At 38.7% G+C, this 20,376-nt stretch overlaps 5 protein-coding genes across 7 annotated transcripts in view; 4 read left to right on the top strand and 1 right to left on the bottom strand.

Moving 5' to 3' along the window:
- Positions 1–5,909, top strand: part of LOC111439166 — an 8,929-nt gene extending 3,020 nt beyond the window's left edge. Inside the window, exons 2-5 of one of the 2 annotated variants that reach the window (XM_023076929.1) lie at positions 627–1,112; positions 4,274–4,390; positions 4,768–4,934; positions 5,356–5,909. In XM_023076929.1, the coding sequence (XP_022932697.1) occupies positions 633–1,112; positions 4,274–4,390; positions 4,768–4,934; positions 5,356–5,728 (1,137 nt within the window). In that variant the 5' untranslated portion in view covers positions 627–632 and the 3' untranslated portion in view covers positions 5,729–5,909. Of the gene's footprint in view, positions 1–626; positions 1,113–4,273; positions 4,391–4,515; positions 4,935–5,355 lie in introns of both variants that reach the window. The other variant, XM_023076928.1, reaches the window with a different exon arrangement.
- A 224-nt stretch (positions 5,910–6,133) lies between these two features.
- On the bottom strand, positions 6,134–8,741 carry LOC111439167 (phosphatidylinositol transfer protein 3). Its single transcript, XM_023076930.1, has 6 exons — positions 8,352–8,741; positions 7,419–7,671; positions 7,274–7,310; positions 6,847–6,952; positions 6,554–6,664; positions 6,134–6,426 (listed from the first exon to the last, which is right to left on the bottom strand). Exons 1-6 carry the CDS (start codon positions 8,574–8,576, stop codon positions 6,310–6,312), a joined length of 849 nt encoding a protein of 282 aa, XP_022932698.1. The 5' UTR covers positions 8,577–8,741; the 3' UTR covers positions 6,134–6,309.
- Positions 8,742–9,901: 1,160 nt separating this feature from the next.
- On the top strand, positions 9,902–14,115 carry LOC111439107 (probable beta-1,4-xylosyltransferase IRX10). 2 transcript variants are annotated; one of them, XM_023076828.1, is made up of 5 exons: positions 9,902–10,437; positions 11,278–11,666; positions 13,023–13,264; positions 13,388–13,912; positions 14,008–14,115. In XM_023076828.1, exons 1-4 carry the CDS (start codon positions 10,347–10,349, stop codon positions 13,899–13,901), a joined length of 1,236 nt encoding a protein of 411 aa, XP_022932596.1. In that variant the 5' UTR covers positions 9,902–10,346; the 3' UTR covers positions 13,902–13,912; positions 14,008–14,115. The 2 variants fall into 2 exon arrangements, with proteins under 2 accessions (XP_022932596.1, XP_022932595.1); XM_023076827.1 differs by having other exon boundaries at positions 13,388–14,115.
- A 543-nt stretch (positions 14,116–14,658) lies between these two features.
- Positions 14,659–17,649, top strand: LOC111439195 (transaldolase-like). Its single transcript, XM_023076966.1, has 7 exons — positions 14,659–15,049; positions 15,862–16,033; positions 16,110–16,159; positions 16,248–16,548; positions 16,648–16,836; positions 16,934–17,116; positions 17,188–17,649. The coding sequence occupies exons 1-7, from the start codon at positions 14,865–14,867 to the stop codon at positions 17,434–17,436; spliced, it is 1,329 nt and encodes a 442-aa protein (XP_022932734.1). The 5' UTR covers positions 14,659–14,864; the 3' UTR covers positions 17,437–17,649.
- A 146-nt stretch (positions 17,650–17,795) lies between these two features.
- The window catches only part of LOC111439147 (peptidyl-prolyl cis-trans isomerase FKBP19, chloroplastic-like), a 4,271-nt gene continuing 1,690 nt past the window's right edge, over positions 17,796–20,376 (top strand). The window contains exons 1-7 of the mRNA XM_023076900.1: positions 17,796–17,947; positions 18,035–18,101; positions 18,189–18,323; positions 19,386–19,471; positions 19,571–19,621; positions 19,892–19,972; positions 20,049–20,093. Coding sequence (XP_022932668.1) covers positions 17,873–17,947; positions 18,035–18,101; positions 18,189–18,323; positions 19,386–19,471; positions 19,571–19,621; positions 19,892–19,972; positions 20,049–20,093 — 540 coding nt within the window. The 5' untranslated portion in view covers positions 17,796–17,872. The remainder of the gene's footprint in view (positions 17,948–18,034; positions 18,102–18,188; positions 18,324–19,385; positions 19,472–19,570; positions 19,622–19,891; positions 19,973–20,048; positions 20,094–20,376) is intronic.

Here is a 20,376-nt window from a genome sequence, read left to right as displayed (position 1 = left end):
GGGGGGGGGGGGGGGGGGGGGGGGTCATGGTGCAAACAAAAAGTTATTTAGTGTTGCTATTTGGTCATGCTCTAGCTTGGTTGTTTGCTAAATGCTCATTGTTGTCTCTTATGTTGCTTTGTTCTCCAATATTGCTTCCTCTTGTTTCAAAGGGGTGGACAACTTAGATTTAGCAAGTAGGGAAGAGAGAGAGAGAGAGAGAGAGAGAGAGAGAGAGATAGGGAGGGGGTGGAGAGGGGTTCATGAGAAGAGGAGAAGACGGAGAGAGACATGGAGGGTGGGTGAGGTTGCCAAGAGAAGAAGCAAAGGGAGGGTGGCCCATGGAAGTCCTTGTACATCAACCTAAGTGTAGTGTAAAATTATTTCAAAGTACCTCATCATCTTTCGGTTAAAGTAGTTAGCCCACAAAAAAGGAACGACCCAAGATTTTGAAGCATTTTAGAAACCTCGGAGATTTTAGTTACAAGTTTTGAAACTCTAAACCTAGTTCGTTATCAAAAACTTTGAAACAAGTTCGTTTGTTAAACCTCATGGGTTAATGATGTGTTTATCCGTAGAATTCTTTTTCTACGTAAGGATTTGTTCTTGTAAATATGCAACCATATTGATTGTTTAAGCTATGGCAGTCATCCATGGCAAAGAAGAGAGGGAAAGCGTTAAAGGTTGAAGAACTTTTGAATCATTCTATCTCAAATAAAGGTGTTAAGAAACATATTAAGAAGAAGAAGTCAAGGAAGGCAAATGAAACTTCGAATTTGAAAGTTTCCCGTTCTTCTTCAAGCCAAGAACCCGTTAGTATTCCAACACACGACTCAGTTACAACTTTGATCCCTCCCAGTAATGATAAGAAGAAGTATAAAGAAACGGAGGAAAAGAAACATGTCTCTGGATTCATTTTTATGTGCAATGGAAAAACAAAGCCGGAATGTTATGAATATCGCGTTTTTGGCTTACCAAAAGGGAAAATTGAAGTTGTGAAGAATATAGCTCCTGATGCCAAGCTATTTCTTTTCGACACCGACTTGAAGCTTCTCTATGGCATTTACCAAGCTACTACTAAGGGTGCATTGGATTTGGAACCAAGAGCTTTCGATGGCCAATTTCAAGCACAGGTAAAAAAGATCGCCCTTATTGTTTATGTAGATTGAAAATAAGATGGATAGTTTCTCATAAAGTGTAGATTAATGAAGCATTTATGTTGATTTTTGTTGTTGTCAAAATAGGAGGTCTAAAAGCTCAAAACTTAAGTGTACAACTCAATATGTAAGTTAGGGTGGCTATCAGAATTGTCTTTTGGGCAAAGTTGCCTTAACTAATTCAAGCATCTCAATCAAGATTTTTGAATCATGCATGTCACATTATTATGTTAGGAAATGTGTTTACCTTATGGATTATAAGCATATGGGGTTTTACAAGCAATTGTGTTTCTTTATATGTTAGAACTTGATCAAATGGTTGCTTTAAGAGTAGCGACCTTAATTGAATGGGCTCTCAAGATCCACTCTATAATTTGTGCAATTGCATCCTTGAATTTGGGAGCTCTCCAAATTTGGGCTTCATTTAGTTTTCCTCTAGTTCAATGAACTTTTTGAAAGAAAACTTTGAATTTTAATATTTATGTGAAGAGGAGTTTAAATGAGAGAGAAAAAAGAAAGAATTGTTTGAGCATTTTAATAGAAAGTAAAACTAACCTCAAGTGGTGATTTGTGTGGACTTGATGAGATATTTGGATGTGCCCTCCAAACTTGGGTTCAAGCCAATAAGGATTGAGAATTTAATAATATAGAACCTTTGTTGTCTCTTGGAGCTAGACTTAGATGGGTAAAACCTTCCTATAGATAAGTGGGGTATGTATTATTAGGGACTTTTGCAGGGTGGGATGGGGACAAGGATGAGGATGGCTTCTTCGTCTTTGTTCATGCCCTCATTTAAATCTTGTCCCTACAGTCAAGGTGGGGGACTCAAGGGGATCGAAGTTATTCAATTATATATTCTTATTTAAAAATGAAGGCAAGTAGGGACTGGGACGAGGTCATTTCATTGTCTTCGTCCCCGTTCAACTTGGTAGGAACCCCCCCGCATTACTGCGGTAAAATGGATATTCTTATGCATCATTCTAATATAAGAAGTATGGATACTTTAGCTTGGTTAATGTATTCGTGTTTAACACTTAAGTTGTACCAAGTGAATAAGGATGACCAAACATTTGAGACTCATAACAAATAGCACAAATAATAGCATAGGAAAAAATAATTAAATTTGGGAGAGATACAACAAACCTATTTTTTAAGCATTTTAAATGTATAAACTTATTGATTTTAAATTTCCTAGTATAAAATAGTGTTTATATCTGTGTGCGCGCGCGCGAGTTTGTGTATGCATATATCATTGTCATGTCATGTCCCAAATTTTTAAACGATAATGTATCACAGTGTCCTTGTCATATCGTATCCATGCTGCTAATGCATGGAGTGAGGTCTTTGTTATCTCTGTTGTTGAAGAATGGAGAGAGTAGAAGTGGAAATAAAGAAAAGTTGAATATGACAACTTGGTACATAATTATAAATTTAGGTGTATTTTTTATATATGTGTGTGCATGTGTGTGTGCGCGCGCGCACGCGCGTGTGTGCGTGCGTGTGTGTGCGCGCGTGTGTGCATGTATGTATATATAATTGTCATGTTGTGTCCCAAATTTTTAAAAGATAATGTATCCCAGTGTCCTTGTCATATCGTATCCATGTTGCTGATGCATGGAGTGAGGTCTTTGTTATCTTTGTTGTTGAAGAATGGAGAGAGTAGAAGTGGAAAGAAAGAGAAGTTGAATATGACAACTTGGTGCATAATTATAAATTTAGGTGTGTTTTTTATATATGTGCGTGCGCGTGCGTGTGCGTGTTTGTGTATGTATATATCATTGTCATGTCGTGTCCCCGATTTTTAAAAGATAATGTATCACAGTGTCCTTGTCGTATCGTATCCATGTTGCTAATGCATGGGGTGAGGTCTTTGTTATCTTTGTTGTTGAAGAATGGAGAGAGTAGAAGTGGAAAGAAAGAAAAGTTGAATATGACAACTTGGTATATAATTATAAATTTAGGTGTGTTTTTTATGTGTGTGTGCGCATGTTTGTGTGTGTATATGTCATTGTCATGTCGTGTCCTAGATTTTTAAAAGATAATGTTTCACAGTGTCTTGTTGTGTCGTATCCATGCTGCTAATGCATGGAGTGAGGTCTTTGTTATCTATGTTGTTGAAGAATGGAGAGAGTGGAAGTGGAAAGAAAGAAAAGTTGAATATATCAACTTGGTACATAATTATAAATTTAGGTGTGTTTTTTATATCAGTGTGTGTGCGCACATGTGTTTGTGTAGGTATATGTCATTGTCATGTCATGTCCCAAATTTTTAAAAATAATGTATCACGTCTTGTTGTATCGTATCCATTAGGTGAGGTCTTTGTTATCTCTATTGTTTGAAGAATGGAGAGACTAGAAGTGACAAGAAAGAAAAGTTGAATATGACCCCTTGGTACATAATTTAGGTGTGTTTTTGTCGCTTTTAAAAGAGATAGTTTTTGTCACTCTAAAAAGAGATATTTATAAACCAAATCATAATCAATTAACTAAGGTTACCTTTCGACAACATATAATGATATGAATTAAATCGCATTAAATCTTTACAACAATTTTCATATTAGTGACTAAATCGTTAAATGAGTTTTGGATTTGATGAGTCTTTTTTGTCGGTTGATTAAATTCCCTGTTGAGGGTGAGCATCTTTTGAGGCATTGATGGAGTGAAGAATATTTCTTTCCTATGCTTTCTAAATACTTCTTCTCTATCCTATTCATATAGACACTGTTATGTCATTAATTATTCCTATGGTTTGCAATGGATATCCTTTTATCTGATAAATTATATGATGCTTTTATTTTTTATTGACGGTGGATGAGAAAAAGGCTTTTAGTCCCGTTCATGCCTAAAGGTCTGACTATCTTCCTTCCCTTGGGTGCAAAAAACTGAAGCGAGTGCCTCCGCTTGTACATGCCTAAATATGACAACCATTATCTTGTTTAATGCCTTTAGTGGGCAGTGCCTTGAAGAGATTGTTTAATTTGATGCTGTAAGTGTTATTTTATATTTTGCATCACATGGTTATGTATATTCACCTGATTTCTAGTTGGCTGGGACATATGCATCAAAATAGCAACTAGCTTAATCTAGCTTCCTCTTTCCATTGAGTTATTTTTTTATTCCTTTGTTTTTATGTTGTAGGTGAAATTTAAGATATTCAAGGATTGCTTACCTCTTCCCGAAAGTGCTTTCAGAAAGGCTATTAAAGACAATTATGATGGTCATCGGAAATTCAGACAGGAGCTCAGTGGCACACAGGTTACATTGTACTAGAACTTTATGTTGAATTGCTTTCAGTTCTATGTTTCGTATCATTTAAAAGCAAATGCTCATTTTAGTGAAGAATTCTGATTATAATTTGCTGAGGCTGTCTTTTAATGTAGGTAAAACATCTAATTTCCTTGTTCCGCCCTATTGCCAAGAATAAAACATCTCATAAGGAATCACACGTTCGTCCAAATGTGGCGAATAGGCCATCATTTAGGTCTACACGAACTAAAGTGGTTAAACCATATCCTCTTGAGAACTTGTCGTCTGGAGTGCACTACTTTCCAGACATTGAGACAAGGCCTCAACATGATCACTACCTTCCGGACATTGAGACAAGGTCTCAACATGATGTTCGTCATGTGCAGTATGATCCATTTGAACCAGGACTACATTTCTCTCATTCACAAGTGCAGCCTAGGCTTGTAAGAGTAGAAGCCCCTCCCCGTCATGTTGAAGCTTATCATCCAGAGCATGCACATGAAGCATATTTTCGTGAAAATTCTTTAAGATACCCTATAAATTCATATGAAAGGTATATATATATATTTTTCTTTTTATCGTCTTAAATATATCTCTTTTGGGTCATTCTGTGCTTTTCTTTCTGCAAGTTGTCCAACTGTTTTAGAATGAGTGCAGATAACGATAATATATTCAAGTTATGGACTGCAGGGGTTGAGTCGTTTTCGAGTCACCTAGTGTTGTTTAGTCCTAGTCTGAGTCTATGTTTTCCCTTTGGACTTCGGTGACATGCCTTATTCATTTGGTCTTTATTTTACTTGATTGAAACCTCTTCTTTTAGTTGGATTTGTGGGCTTGGTTTTTTTATGCAGTTGTATTCTACTTTAGACGTGTTTATGCAAGTGGCTGGCTTTTTTTGGAAATTTTTCTTCTTACTGGTACTGGAGCTATATAAGTTGATAACCCATGATGCATGTTCCTTTGTACTTTAACAGTATTCGCAATCCGATCGAGACCTATGATAATGGAGATCTCCGGGATGTGTATGGGCGCCGGTATCGTACACCACACTTGCAGTCTGATCGAGAAGATGATGCTCGCATAGATTTTATTCCTCGTTACTACAGCCAATGGTTGTCTCCTACGGCCTCACATACTGCTCCTTTGTCACAAGCAGCATATCATTCACAGAACAGGTTGCCATCTCCATATCGCTCACAGCACAGGTTTCCATCTCAGGATGGGGGGAGAGATTACGCTGGTTTGCCTCAAGGAGGACCAGCTTCTGGTAGTCTTAGCTATGGTGAAGCAAATTTGCCATTCTCTTATTATGACAATTCATCTGCTACTAGGCTAAGCTTTCGGTAAATAGTCAGAGTTTGATTTTGGTTTTGTTGACCGCTGTAGTCGTCAATGGTCTGTTCCAAGGGAACGGAACCATAATGCATGCCATTCCTCTTAATTGCTTGTAATAACAAGACTTCAAAGTTCCTTTTTGTGTGGAATTTGGTTCGATTCGTGCAATTGGGATTTCTTTTAAACGTACTCAGCGGTAATAACCCGTTTATGTGTATCATATTCTCTGTGGTTGCGTGAAAATTCTCTTGCAACCCGACGAGAATGGGGAATATTTGGAGATTTGATAAACTAAAATTCTCCAATGGGAAAATGAATCAAAATGACCGTTTTTTTTCAATTAACATATCACTTTTGGAGCTTGAAGAACAAGATTTAAAATAATACTTCACTTTACGAACCAAAACTAGGAAAAGATGAACTAAGAATAAGTTGTCTTGTAATTCATTAACTTTCTACCATAGAAGTTGTCTGATAGAGTTGTTTCCCGAGTAAAAGCTTATAGAGTTTAATTTTATTGAATATAACGTTACCAACAACTAGAACACAAGTAGCAGAAAAGTTGAGAGGACTGGAATGAGTATAACCATAATTCAGCGGTCTTGGATTGGAACTAGCGAAAGTTTGCCACCATACACATCAGGGAGCTGGCTCTCATCAATGTCACTGAGCAGCGTGGATCTCAGCTTTTTGTCCTCCACAAACTTTATCTACGAACACCGTATAACACAGTTTGAAAGTGGTTAGAAAACAAAACCCAAGTACCATTCAAATTGTGCAAATTCGCACTTGCGCACACAAGAATCTGCTTCAGGAGAAACGCGATAGAAATTTTACCTTCTTCTTGGTGTTCTTGTCGATAAATGGGTAAACCATCTTCCATGCCGTCATGAAAATGTAAGGGACATGGACGATATATAACTTGCCCAGCCTCTCTGGGTAGCAATCCTGAAAGCAACACAATCAAATAACTGTTACACTACTTGATATGCAATTCTATTACCTTACTAACGGTGGAATCACTAAGATTCTTATGGTCTTGAGAGTTACAAAAATAGTGAGGTGGTGCATCCCTTTAGCATCAAATTTTTTTTAGTCAAGTTTTCAAGCAGTTTGTTCAAATGTCAAACCTGTAGGATTGATAGAGAGGCTCGATATCCCCGAATATCACTATTAGAGTATCCCCATCCTTGAAGGTCGCCAATACACACAAACTTTTCCTGTCCTCTTGGCATCCTGAAAGATAGAACAAATAAGAAATAAATCACGGCTTACTTGAAATCTGTCACTCGAGGATTAGCTTATTTTCAGAAATGGACAATGAATAATAATAATATTCATAAAGGTTTCGTCGTTCACTCTGTAATCTATGCTGCTATAAAATGTTTGGGGATAATCATGGTGAATGAAGATTCTCCCTAAAGCTACTCTCTAACAATTCCCAAGATATTCTATGGCTTTCCAGAATCCTTCTCTCTCCTTCAAGCGGTACCATTTTCTATTGGAACCAACTAAATAAAATGAAAACAACTGAAGTATTTGAGAAGCACAAACTACCTGGAACATATTTTCTCGAGAGCAAAGATCACATAACCTGCAAAAGGATAAAAGATAAATAATACACTTCATCTGTGATTTTTAAGTGAAGCAAATAAGAGAGGCTTCAAATTTGGATACACATGAGCTCAAAGTCATAACATACGAATAAACTCTTCTATATTTCCTTGTTTGTGTCTGTTACCATAGCCGACTACAATTGGACGTCCCTTCTTATCAACACCTTGCATGAACAACTTGTTGTGAGCCAGATTGGTCGATATCTCAGATGCTGATATAAATCCATTAGGAATAACTGATTTTCTCCAGCTCAGGTACTTCAGAAACATGGCAGAAGCCTTCTCTATATCTAAATCACGAGCTCGGAGAAACCTTCGTATCATGAAGTCATCTACATCCTGCATTCTTGAAGTCAATCACGAGCTCAGATTGGTAAGAAGAATTTTAAGTTTATCTCAAAATGGAAATTTATTCAATTACTCGCCACAGTTTCCATTTCACAAGATTTTCTTATATATGCCAAATTGCTCTTGCTTTAGGTTTGGATATTTTTAAAATATGGATAATCCGCAAAGCGGCAAATTGTACCTGTATATCTTGAAAATGGTTATACTTTATGATATAAATTGTGGCGTCAATTCCAGTTAAAGTATGGTCAACTAATTGAAGAATAAAAGGAGGATTCAAAGATTTAAAAGTTACTAGTAGATTTGAGGAATGCAAGAGCGTAACTCATAGTTACCTCTGAAATAAGTTAAAAGAGGCAAAAACATCTTGATCCCCCCATGGAAAGGTAGAACGGAACCAGAGCAAAATGAATACAGAATAACAGGAAATTAGAAAAGATCAAATCCAGCCATTGGTTGCAAATTTTCTCGAGAAAAAATCCGCAAGATCTTTTCAGTAGGAGCCAAAATTCTCAAAAGAACCACAATAGCTTGGATTTGAGAGAATGGCTAACATTATGACAGAGAAACACAAATCAAACCAATCGAACTTCAATGAAACAAAAGAAACGCAGGAAAGCGAAATTTTCTCCATCTTAATGGGATCAGTAAATGAAAGAGGAGTAAGTAACCTTAGCAGAGGAGTCTTCTCTTTCAACAAAAGCTCTCATAATCACGACCTTCTGCTTCTCGACCTCATTGCTCTCCAAACTATCTTCGAACACAGGCGTGACAGAACCATTCGGTTCTTCAAGACACTCCTTGAACTCATCTTCTTCTTCCTCCTGCTCCGTCCACGCTGACTTTTCCATCGACGTTACGTTGCGCTCTTCGGACCTCGAAAGAGGAGTCGCCATGAACGAAGGCTGAGTGATCGGGAGAGGAGATTTTGTACTACCAGATCTCTCTCCTTCGCTCCCTCGCCATTTACAGAGGTTGAAGAAGAGAGAGAAAGAGAGAGAGAGAGAGAGAGAGAGACGCGAAAACGGAGAGGAAAATGACGAGTCAATTAAATGCGTGTAGTTCAACGCGCCGTCTTCAGCGATTTAACCGGATTTCACATTAAAATGAACTGTCAAGAAGCATCAGCATATTGTCCTTTTTCTTTTTTTTTCATTTTTTAATTAATTATCCACAAAACGAAAAATAAATAAAAATTATTTAAATGGCTTTTATAATTTAAAAAAAATAAAATCCAACACCTTTAAATTCCATAACAATTTTATAAATAAATTATTTAAAAAAAAAATAATTATTTATTTCCGAAGAAATTATGAGATTTGGTAAGAATCATTTTCTGATTTATTTACAAAGTCATGCCAACCAACTAACCAGCCGTGGGCACCGTAATCAATGATTCCCGCCACCGGTACACTTACTATAAATATATTTTCAAAAATTTATATTAAATTATTATTTTATATTTTATATTTTTCTGTTTTTTATTGGAATATTAATACAAATTAACCCCTCAAATAACAAAAAAACATATAATTTAATTTAGATATATAAAAAATTTAATTTCTGCCATGCAACTATGACCTCAATATGCATTGTTATTATTATCATTATAGAAACGGTTACAACCGATTATTTATTTTCATTGTCGTGATATTTATTTTATTTATATAATTAAAAAAAAGATTTTTCCAATTTTGGTGGGATTTTGGCCACATGTCATCCTTATTTATTTTATTTATTCATGACACGTGTCCATCCACTTGTTGAAGTCCCCTCCTTCTTTAGATCATAATAATTATATAATATTGTTCACTCCAAACACCGATCTATATAGACATAATTTAAAAAAAAAAACAATTATCTTGAAATTTACTGAGCACATTAACAATATATAACAAATATATATTTCTTTTAATAGACCACACATTCGAATGAGAGTGATCTCGAAGATAGAATGAATAATAAATATTTAAAAAAATTAAAATTCACTATTATCGACAATGTAAACCTTCTTTATTACTGAACATCGAAACCTCACCATGGTAAATTGTGTTTGGTTCGAGTGCTTGGAACAATTATACGTTGGATAATATTAAAAAAAAAAAGCAGGTGAGTGACAAGATTTTGAAAATTTTAAGGTTTAAAGGAGCAATTTTTGCAATAATATATATATTTTAATTTTATGAACTTGCACCCTTTTTCTTAATTTGGCGGGGAGGTGATGCGGAAAGCAGACCTGCGGAAGGTTGAAGGTCCATTTCTCGGAGCAGGAAAATCAGTTTAGCTTTTGAGCCATCTTCCATGGCTTACGAGAGATTTGGGCTTCGTAGCGACCAATGCAGCTCCAACTCTGCCTATTCTCTAAACCCTTTGCCATGCCAGATTCTCAGTTCTTGATGTAATTTCACTGTTCTTCACCCAATTTCCCCTCGCTCTCTCTCTCCGTGCGTTGAAAATGTTTATATTTCCTTTTTGGTCTCTAAACCAAATTTCTAAGAAACCCTTGTTCTTCCAACAACCTACCTCCCGACGTCCCAACCATTTGGGTCTTGTAGCTCTTAAAATTCACTCAGCATTGTCCTCTCCCAAACGGAACACCCAAAATCCATTTCGGTTTTTGCTTGTTCATCACTTCAATACCCCGATTTGGGCTCTTGAGGCCGGCAATGATGAAGCTCTGGCTTTGGGTTTTCACTATTTCTCTGGTTTCCAGGATTGGCGCTGTTCCTAATGCCGTCCCCACCGAACGAATTTCAGGTTTACCATTGTTCTTCTAGGCTTTTTATTTAACTTCTGATGGTTGTGGATTGGGCTGCTCTGTTTTGCTTTTCTGATGCGTATTGGGCTTATTCTTGAATCTCTCTTTTTTCCGTAGAGTATTCCTACTTTTTAGTATCTAATTATGCTTTGTTTTGGGGGTATTTGAGTTTATTGGAATCACATTCTGGTCTAGTTCAGTGATTACATTGAACCTTTGAAATTAAAAGATTATTGGGAGGAAGTTCACATTGACTAATTTAGGAGATGATCCTGAGTCTATAAGTAAGGAATACATGAGGCCTTTTGGGGGAGCCCCAGCAAAGCCATAAGATTTTATTACTATTGTGGAGAATCGTGATTCCTAACATGGTATTAGAGTCATGCCCTTAACTTAGTCATATCAATATAATCCTCAAATATCGAACAAAGAAGTTGTGAGCCTCGAAGGTGTAGTAAAAAATGACTCATCAAACAAAGTACAACAAAGAATGCACTTTGTTCGTGGACTCCAGAGAAGGAGTCGAGCCTCAATTAAGGGGAGGCTGTTTGAGGACTCCACAGGCTTCAAGGGAGGTTCTATGGAGTACTTTGTTTGAGGGGAGGATTATTGAGGATGGTTGGAGGGAGTCCCACATTGGCTAATGTAGGGGATGATCATAGGTTTATAAGTAAGGTATACATCTCCATTGGTATGAGGCCTTTCGGGAAGCCCAAAGCAAAGCTATGAGAGCTTATGCTCAAAGTGGAGAATATCATACCATTGTGGAGAGTTGTGATTCCTAACCGCCCCACCGGTAGAGCTAGAATTGATCCGTAAGTGTTGGGGTATGGATGCAGGGAGTGCTGGAGATGTGTTAGAAGACAACCCAATTGGGAGGTTGAAAGTGTATGTTTATGATCTTCCAAGCAAATACAATAAGAAGATTCTTCAAAAGGATCAAAGATGTCTAACTCATATGTTTGCTGCTGAGATATACATGCATAGGTTCCTGTTAAACAGTCCTGTCAGAACTGTGAACCCTGATGAAGCGGATTGGTTTTATACTCCGATCTATGTCACTTGTGACCTCACCCCCAATGGCTTGCCATTGCCCTTCAAATCCCCACGAATGATGCGAAGCGCCATTCAGCTTATCTCTTCTAACTGGCCTTACTGGAATAGAACTGAGGGTGCTGATCACTTCTTTGTTGTGCCTCATGACTTTGGAGCTTGCTTTCATTATCAGGTAACTTAACTTAACTTACCTTCTCATTCTCAATAACACCATATGTACACAAGATTACACATATCTTGGAATGTTATTTCCTTTATCATTAATATTCATACTCACTTGTTCATCTTATACTCTTTTTCAAGCTCACAAGAGTGGAATGTTTGTATGAAAACCAAAATCTATCATAAATGTAACCGCCCTATCCCACCGCTGACAAATATTGTCCTCTTTGGGCTTTCCCTTTCGAACTTCCATTCAAGGTTTTTAAAACGTGTATGCTAGGGAGAGGTTTCCACACCTTTATAAAGAATGTTTCGTTCTCCTCCCCAACTGATGTGGGACCTCACAATCCACCCTTCTTCGGAGCCCAGCGTCTTTGCTGGTGCTCGTTCCTTTCTCCCATTGATGTGGGACATCTCAATCCACCTCCTTTCGGGGCTCAGCGTCCTTGTTGGCAAACCGCCTCGTGTCCACCTCCCTTCGGGGCTCAGCCTCATCTCTGACACATCGCTCAGTGTCTGACTCTGATACCAACTATAACAGCCCAAGTCCACTACTAGCAGATATTGTCCTCTTTGGTGTTTCCCTTCCGAGTTTCCTCTCAAGGTTTTTAAAACGCATTTGCTAGGGAGAGGTTTCCACACCCTTATAAAGAATGTTCGCTCTCCTCCTCAAGCGATGTGGGATCTCAAAATCCACTCCCCTTTGGGGCCAATGTCTTCGCTGGCACTCGTTCTTTTCTCCAATCGATGTGGGGCCTCCCAATCCACCCCCCTTTCGGGGTCCAGTGTCCTTGCTGGCACACCGCCTTGTGTTCACCCCCCTTTGGGGCTCAGCCTCATCGCTGACACATCGCTCAGTGTCTAACTTTGATACTAACTATAACAGCCCAAGCCCACTGCTAGTAGATATTGTCCTCTTTGGGGTTTCCCTTCCAAGTTTCCCCTCAAGGTTTTTAAAACGCGTTTACTAGGAAGAGGTTTCCACACCCTTATAAAGAATGTTCGCTCTCCTCCCCAACCGACGTGGGAATCTCACACTAAATTTAAGTTTTTTTAGTTTTTTGGTATCAGAGCATGCGATCCAATGTTCGCATTCATTTCTCTCCCACTTCATATTCAATATTAATAATCACTTGTGGAGGCTTGTGCTAATTTCTAAACCCACAAGTTAGTGCTTTACGACTAGTATTTTCAGATCATAATATATCTACTTAAAATTTTGGATCTAGCAATGATCTAATACTTGCCTTTGCTACATTTTGGGAAACAAGGGAGGTTGAGCATATCAGTTCATAAGTATGCTGATAGTTTTTCCTTTCTTCAAGCATATGAATCATCATCCCTCTTGATTGTTGTATTGTGGTAGGAAGAGAAGGCTATTGATCGTGGAATTCTTCCCTTACTTCAGCGTGCAACTTTGGTTCAAACTTTTGGACAAAAGCATCATGTTTGCTTGAATCAAGGTTCCATCACTATTCCTCCATATTGTCCTCCCCAGAAAATGAAATCCCATCTGATCCCCCCCGAAACTCCTCGTTCTATCTTCGTCTATTTCCGGGGATTGTTTTACGATGTTAACAATGACCCAGAAGGTGGTTATTATGCAAGGTGTGTGTGTGTCTGTTCTGCCTTTCTTGTTTTTTACCTTCTTAATATGAAACAGTGTTGAAAATGACACGAATAAGAAACCGAAACTCGACTCTGTGTTTGACGATTTAATGTAACTTGCAGAGGTGCAAGAGCAGCAGTGTGGGAGAACTTTAAAAACAATGCCCTCTTCGACATCTCTACCGATCATCCTACAACTTACTATGAAGATATGCAACGAGCGATATTCTGTTTATGTCCTCTCGGGTGGGCGCCATGGAGTCCGAGGCTGGTGGAGGCAGTGGTGTTCGGTTGCATCCCTGTTATCATAGCTGATGACATTGTCTTACCTTTTGCTGATGCTATTCCCTGGGAAGAAATTGGCGTGTTTGTAGACGAAAAAGATGTCCCCAACCTCGACACGATCCTCACATCCATACCGCCTGACGTGATATTAAGGAAGCAAAGACTGCTGGCAAATCCGTCTATGAAACGAGCTATGATGTTCCCTCAACCAGCCCAGTCAGGCGATGCTTTCCACCAGATTCTGAATGGATTGGCTCGAAAGTTGGTGCAGGATAGGAGAATTTACTTGAAGCCAGGTGAGAGGATTTTGAATTGGACTGCAGGGCCTGTAGGGGACCTGAAGCCTTGGTAGGTAAACTGGCTCGTCAGTCAACTCAAAGTTAGTTGGGTCGCCAGTGGCACAAATGGGGTATGATTTAGCCTCGGTCTCTGAAACTCACAAGGGCTTATTATTGGTACTTGCTCTCGTTTACGGGTAAGTCAATCAACTTAAAGTCGGGTTGCCAGTGGCACCAATGGTGTATGATTTAGCCTCCGCCTCGTTCTTATAAAATCGTTTTAGAAAATGAGGTTAATTGTAATTTCGAAATGTGGTACCCTGATTCTTCCAATGGCTTTGGGGCATCTGAAGGGCTATGGTTGAAGCAATGCAAGTTACATCCGCCGCCAGCCCTTGGGGCATCTGAAGGGATACAAAACATTATGCCTCTTTCTCTCCTCCAGCAGCCCTTCAATCATTTTTCCTTCCATGGAAGCCTATTTCATAGACCCTAAACGACTGAATTGACATTGCTCGATCGGGTTTACCCTATGTTCGGTTGGAGTCGATTTTGCAATGGCTAAACCAAGATCTTGAACCGCCAGTTTGAGTCATAGAACAAGACCCTCCTATATATAATATAATAAATGCTAAAGAAAAATAGATATAATATTAAAAATTAAAAATTTAATATATGAAAAAACTAAAACAAAACTAGAAATGTAATCTTATTTTTGAGAAATAATAATAATAATGGAATAATAAAAAATCAATATTATTTTTTTAAAAATATATATATATTTAAATAATTTGGTAGAATTTGGGGGTAGTTGGTTGGCGCAGTGTGTCAGCTACTGGCCGCCACAACGGAAATCTGAAAACAGCTGCTGGTTTGGGTCAAACTCAAACCGGACTTGCAATGCAATTCAGCTCCATTCCAACTCTGAAGCATATATTTCATCCTCCGCTTTGATCTTTATCTGTTCTTTAATTTCCCATCTCTGCTCTCTTTCCTCCGCGGTTCCTCTTCCTTCCATACCTCCCTCGCTCGCTCGTATGGCTTCCATTTCTAAGCTCTCCACTCCCATCTCCGCTCCCTCTCCATTCTCTTCTCGCAACTCTCGATCTTCCCTCCCCTCCAACTCCTTTATTGCCTTCCGGCCCTCTTCCGATTCCTGCCTCAACCTCTTCGCCTCTAGATTGTCCGTTCGGAGATCATCGCACTTGACGGGCTCCTTGGTGTATGCTTCCTTTTCCCCTTCTTTGTGGATTTTTATTTTATGCGTTTTGGGTGATTTTGATCGGTGCTTTTTGGTTTTTGACAATTTTTTGTTTTGGGTTTCTTTCTGTTTATACTACGAAGATCTGTTGATGTTTTTGTTTTGTCTGTTTCTGCTTCGATTTTTTTTATGTGTGGCGATGAATTCTTGATCATCTGTTTTCCATTTCGCACACTCTTTGTGGTGGTAGAACCGCATTTGTAGGATCTGTGTGTTTCTGTGGATTCTCTTAGATCTTATTGTTTGATTGTATTCTCATCATTGATTTCTTGTTTTTCTTTCATGTCTATTAATCTAGCATGGGGGAGGAGTGTTTGATCCTTCTCTAGAACTTAGCTCTTACCTATTTTTGTAGTTTTCTCAAATTCTTATCGAAGTAGGATTTCTAGCTAATTTCTTTAACTCCGATTCATTGCTCAGTTCTTGAAATGATAATGATCCAAGAAACATGGGCAGTTTGGACTGAAGTCATTCAAGTACTCTGAAGTTTCTGATAATTGGGATTGGATTTGGACTTTGAAGTTGAACAGAAACCTTAAGATTTTCTAGCTTATAATGATTATGTTATTTTCATTATTGTTGTAAAATTGACGTGGGATTGTTCTAAGCCATCTGTGGACAATCCGTGCTCCCAAAGCGCGTTTGTCCTAATCCTCGGGATGCATTGATAGAAACACTCTTAACCTTGGAGGATTGCCTATGCTTAACATTTGTTTGTGCGATGCTTGTTTGGGAACTAATGTGAGGCTATGAATTTCATGTTGTTATTACAGTGTCAAGTGTTCCCAAGGTGATGGAAATGGAATCCCAACGAAGAGAACGGTGCTTCATGATCTTTACGAAAAGGAAGGACAGTCTCCATGGTACGATAATCTCTGCCGCCCTGTCACCGACTTGCTTCCTCTCATTTCCAAAGGTGTAAGAGGTGTAACTAGCAACCCAGCAGTGAGTATTCAAAATCATGTAATGTTGTTATCAGCTATCCAGAATTCTTGAACTCATTGCTTTTATCCTCTTACAGATTTTCCAGAAAGCTATTTCATCTTCAAATGCTTATAACGACCAATTCAGGTATTTTTGTAATAAAAAGTTATTGATATCTGTCTTTTTGATCTTTTCTACATTTCATGGATGGTGATTGTATTAATTGAATTTTCAGAGAACTCGTTCAATCGGGAAAAGATATCGAAAGTGCATATTGGGAACTCGTGGTGAAGGATATTCAAGATGCGTGCAAACTTTTCGAGCCTATCTATGATCAAACAGATGCTGGTGATGGCTATGTTTCGGTCGAAGTATCTCCAAAGCTTGCTGATGACACCGAAGGAACTGTTGAGGCTGCAAAGTGGCTACACAAAGTTGTTAGCCGCCCGAACGTGTACATCAAGATCCCTGCTACTGCTGCTTGCATCCCATCAATTAGGGATACTATTGCAAATGGCATAAGTGTCAATGTCACTGTAAGTTCTCTCTCTATGCATCCTTGTTTCTTTTACGTTGCATACTTCGATGTGTTTATCCGACCTCCATTAACATTTGTTTCCGGATTTCTCCCGCAGCTCATATTCTCCGTTGCTCGATATGAGGCAGTCATTGATGCTTACTTGGATGGACTTGAGGCCTCGGGCTTGAGCGACCTATCTAGAGTCACAAGTGTAGCTTCCTTCTTTGTAAGTCGGGTGGACAGCCTTATCGACAAATTGCTCGAGAAAATTGGAACACCGGAGGCCCTTGATCTGCGAGGAAAGGTGACTGCATCATTATTTCCAGAGTTTAATTCTTCACATATGGAAGTTTACTATAACGTTTGCTGACCGATATATCGAACAACGTTGAATATCTTAGGCTGCAGTTGCTCAAGCAGCCCTGGCTTATCAGCTCTACCAGAAGAAGTTCTCAGGCCCAAGATGGGAGGCTCTGGTGAAGAAGGGTGCAAAGAAGCAAAGGCTTCTCTGGGCATCTACAAGTGTTAAGAACCCCGCGTACCTCGACACCTTATACGTTGCTCCGCTCATTGGACCCGACACTGTAAGTCATCTGATCACATATCCACTCTATCAAATTGATTAAACAGGCATTCATGGCTCCCCCTTCTTCAGGTTTCGACCATGCCGGACCAAGCTCTTGGAGCATTTATAGACCATGGAACGGTTTCGAGGACAATCGATTCAAACGTATCAGAGGCGGAAGGGATATACAGTGCACTTGAGAAGCTGGGAATAAGGTGGAGTGAAGTTGGGAGTCAGCTAGAAGTTGAAGGAGTGGACTCTTTCAAGAAGAGCTTTGACAGCCTGCTTAATACTCTCCAAGACAAGGCCAACTCCCTCAAATCGGCCAGCAGCCATTAAAACTCTTCCCAGTTGAACATCATCAAAGTGTGATGGTGGCCAAGGAGAAAGCTAATAAAAACTGGGGGAGCCTGTTTTTCCTCTTTTAAAATGTTTTTTTTCAGACTCTTATGATGTAATACATGACGCCTACTCCGAGTTCTTAGGGATTGAAATTTTGAGGGGTCCTTTAGTAGGCTTCAACTACGTGTCGTAAGATAAGCATTTTAGTCACTATCATGTCTGATTGTCGTGTTTATTTTGAAATATTTATGAAATGTGAGAATATATAAATAATTTACCCTAAAGAAAAAGTTATCATGAAAAAATTAAAAATAAAATAAAAAAGGACGCATAAAAATAACGGATAAAAGGCGGAGAGGCAGTGAGGTACAAAGGTGAGGCCGTTATCTTCCCGCGGAGCGCTTGCGGGGCGTTTGTTCCACTGTTCAACCCCATGGCGTCCATTCCCGCTACTGGGTCTCTTCTCAAATTCCCCACTCTCTTCCTCGGGAGGAACTCTTTGAACACGGTACGTTCTCCACTTCGTTCCCAATCTCGATTGCTTTAACTGTTCGGTTCCTTGTGCTGCATAAAGCGTTCTGCTATTTTGATTTAGAGCTGGCGCGGACCTCATTTCGTTCACTTTCCCCACGATTCTGAGCCTTCTTCTCCTTCTTCTTCCGGTATTTGTTTCATTTCGGACTTTCTTATCGCTGCAAACGTTTAACTTGTTGGTACTTTTTGAGTAATTGTTTGTATTTCTTATGTAGTGGACAGTACTGAAGGATGTTTCAAGCTAGTATTTGATCGGAGAGGTGTGGTTTTCTCATCTTTCGGCCTGCTCGCTGGAGTCTTGTTGAATGTCGCAGATGATGGACTGGCGGTTGCATCTGAATTTGCTGATAGTAATTTCCTGTACTCTTATTGTTTCTTCCTTCTATTTAGAACTAGAGTAGAATGGTTGTTCAGGTTGTCGGTAACCTGTTCATTCACATTTCAGTTGCTTACGTCTTGAAACTTCGTGATCAACTTTCCCCAGTCCACGCTCACTGATCCCATGACAACTTCTGTAATCATAGGATAATGTGAGTGTTGCGCTGCCTAGTGGTAGGAATAAATCGGTCGTCCTTCAGCTTGTTAGTTCTGGTAGCACAGCACCAACATCACCCCTTGGAACATACCCTTTCCTTTAACCAAAAGTTGGGTTACCATGATCTCTCTATAATGGGTAATCTAAGTAGTTGAAACTTCTTCACTACTTTTTCAGATGTGAATTTGAAGTGGCCCACTACTCATTAGTCCTAACAACACCCCTCAACTTCATGATGAAAACAGAGTCCAATCCAGATAAGTTTAAAGGCCGGTGATTCTCCTGTGAGTGAAACCAAAAAATTGAGTCACCGTGGTTTAGAGACTTGCTGGGTAGTTTGATTTGTTTGGTCCATACAAACTTGACATTTCCATTGCCTTAGGAATAGTAGTTCAATTTATGCCTAGTTCAAAGGAAGGTTCTACGAGTGTTTTCTATAGAATGTTCATGTGATGTCCCACGTTGGTTGGGGAGGAGAACAAAATACCAAACCTTCCCCTAGTAGGCGCGTTTTAAAGCCTTGAGAGGAAGCTCGAAAGGGAAAGCCCAAAGAGAACAATATCTGCTAGCGGTGGATCTAGGCCGTTACAGTTCAAATACATGAAAGGAATAGTTGGGTCATGTATTTTTACTTCTAAGGGTGATAATCTTATCACTACCGTTGTCAAATAACTAGGTTTAAGTAGGGGTAAAAGATCTATAGGTACTTTACCCTGGTAGTCTTTTCGATATTATGTACATTGAAGTACTTTTTGGTGGTTTTGTCTTTGTCTCATTCTCTTTTGGTGTATTTGATGAGATTATGTAAGTTTTTCATTAAGAATGGAGACTGGGGCTCCAAGATATGTTAACAGTTGGCATATTTGAACACATACAGTGCCCGCTCTTAGGGGGAAGGATTATGGCAAGACTAAAATGAAATATCCGGACTATACAGAGACAGAATCAGGTCTTCAATATAAGGTCACCCATTATGAAGTTTATAGTAAAATACTCATCAATATTTTTCTGTCCATGTTCTCATAAGTCTTATTTGTTTTAATTTACTTGACAAGGCTGCAGGATCTGAGAATGGGGGAAGGACCCTCACCAAAAGTGGGAGATACCGTTGTGGTAAGACCATAGTGCAGTTTATAGATAACCAAATAATCTGGGAAGAAATTATTTCTCAAATGTATCAAGTTGTATGGCTTTCATTCCATGTTTAAAGCCCAATGGAGTTGTTCTTATCTAGACTTATTATTTTATTTTTGATTTAGGAATAAATGATTCTCACGAACTTAAAATTGATATGTTACACATTTTGAGTGGGAGTTTCTACTTGATGGTTAAGCAAAGAAGTACAGCCAAACTGAAAATTGATGTTGCCTGCACTTTTTTTAGGTCGATTGGGATGGCTATACAATTGGGTATTATGGCCGCATTTTTGAAGCCAGAAATAAGACAAAGGGTGGTTCCTTCGAGGTAGGCAATGCTTTGGCTTCTCATATCGAGGATATCCCTAAGCATTTAATTCAATCTTATTATTTTTATTACACAGGGTGATGACAAAGACTACTTCAAATTTAGATTAGGATCTCAACAGGTGAGACATATGTTCTCATTAAAAAGATTCACCTTTCTTAATTATGATCAATTAAAAAAATGGACTTTACTGTTTCTATGACTAATGTTCTATGTTGGTGTGATGAGTTGAGCTTGTAGCTTTTTTTCTTTCCTGTGGAAATTCCAATTGTTGTTTTTGAGTTCAATGTGTTAAATATTTTGGGTTTGTTAAATTGCACGGTGCAATCATTGGTCATGCTAATTCTTCTTAACAGGTTTTGATTTAGCTTCAAGTTTTGTTGACTTTTTTTTTTTTTTTTTTT

Source organism: Cucurbita moschata, unplaced genomic scaffold (genome assembly GCF_002738365.1).
Source record: "Cucurbita moschata cultivar Rifu unplaced genomic scaffold, Cmos_1.0 Cmo_Scf00086, whole genome shotgun sequence".
Lineage (NCBI taxonomy): Eukaryota > Viridiplantae > Streptophyta > Magnoliopsida > Cucurbitales > Cucurbitaceae > Cucurbita > Cucurbita moschata.
This window is presented reverse-complemented; position numbering and strand designations above follow the sequence as displayed.

Excerpts from the sequence above, each read along its gene's own strand:
- LOC111439167 (XM_023076930.1), bottom strand. The coding sequence starts at position 8,576 with ATGGCGACTCCTCTTTCGAGGTCCGAAGAGCGCAACGTAACGTCGATG. Across the intron at positions 7,311-7,418 it reads AAATATAGAAGAGTTTATTC|GTTATGTGATCTTTGCTCTC; the intron begins GTATGTTATGAC and ends ATCCTTTTGCAG. Across the intron at positions 6,427-6,553 it reads ACAAGAACACCAAGAAGAAG|ATAAAGTTTGTGGAGGACAA; the intron begins GTAAAATTTCTA and ends CGGTGTTCGTAG.
- LOC111439107 (XM_023076828.1), top strand. The coding sequence starts at position 10,347 with ATGATGAAGCTCTGGCTTTGGGTTTTCACTATTTCTCTGGTTTCCAGG. Across the intron at positions 10,438-11,277 it reads CCCCACCGAACGAATTTCAG|GGAGTGCTGGAGATGTGTTA; the intron begins GTTTACCATTGT and ends GTATGGATGCAG. Across the intron at positions 11,667-13,022 it reads GAGCTTGCTTTCATTATCAG|GAAGAGAAGGCTATTGATCG; the intron begins GTAACTTAACTT and ends GTATTGTGGTAG.
- LOC111439195 (XM_023076966.1), top strand. The coding sequence starts at position 14,865 with ATGGCTTCCATTTCTAAGCTCTCCACTCCCATCTCCGCTCCCTCTCCA. Across the intron at positions 16,034-16,109 it reads GTGTAACTAGCAACCCAGCA|ATTTTCCAGAAAGCTATTTC; the intron begins GTGAGTATTCAA and ends ATCCTCTTACAG. Across the intron at positions 16,837-16,933 it reads CCCTTGATCTGCGAGGAAAG|GCTGCAGTTGCTCAAGCAGC; the intron begins GTGACTGCATCA and ends TGAATATCTTAG.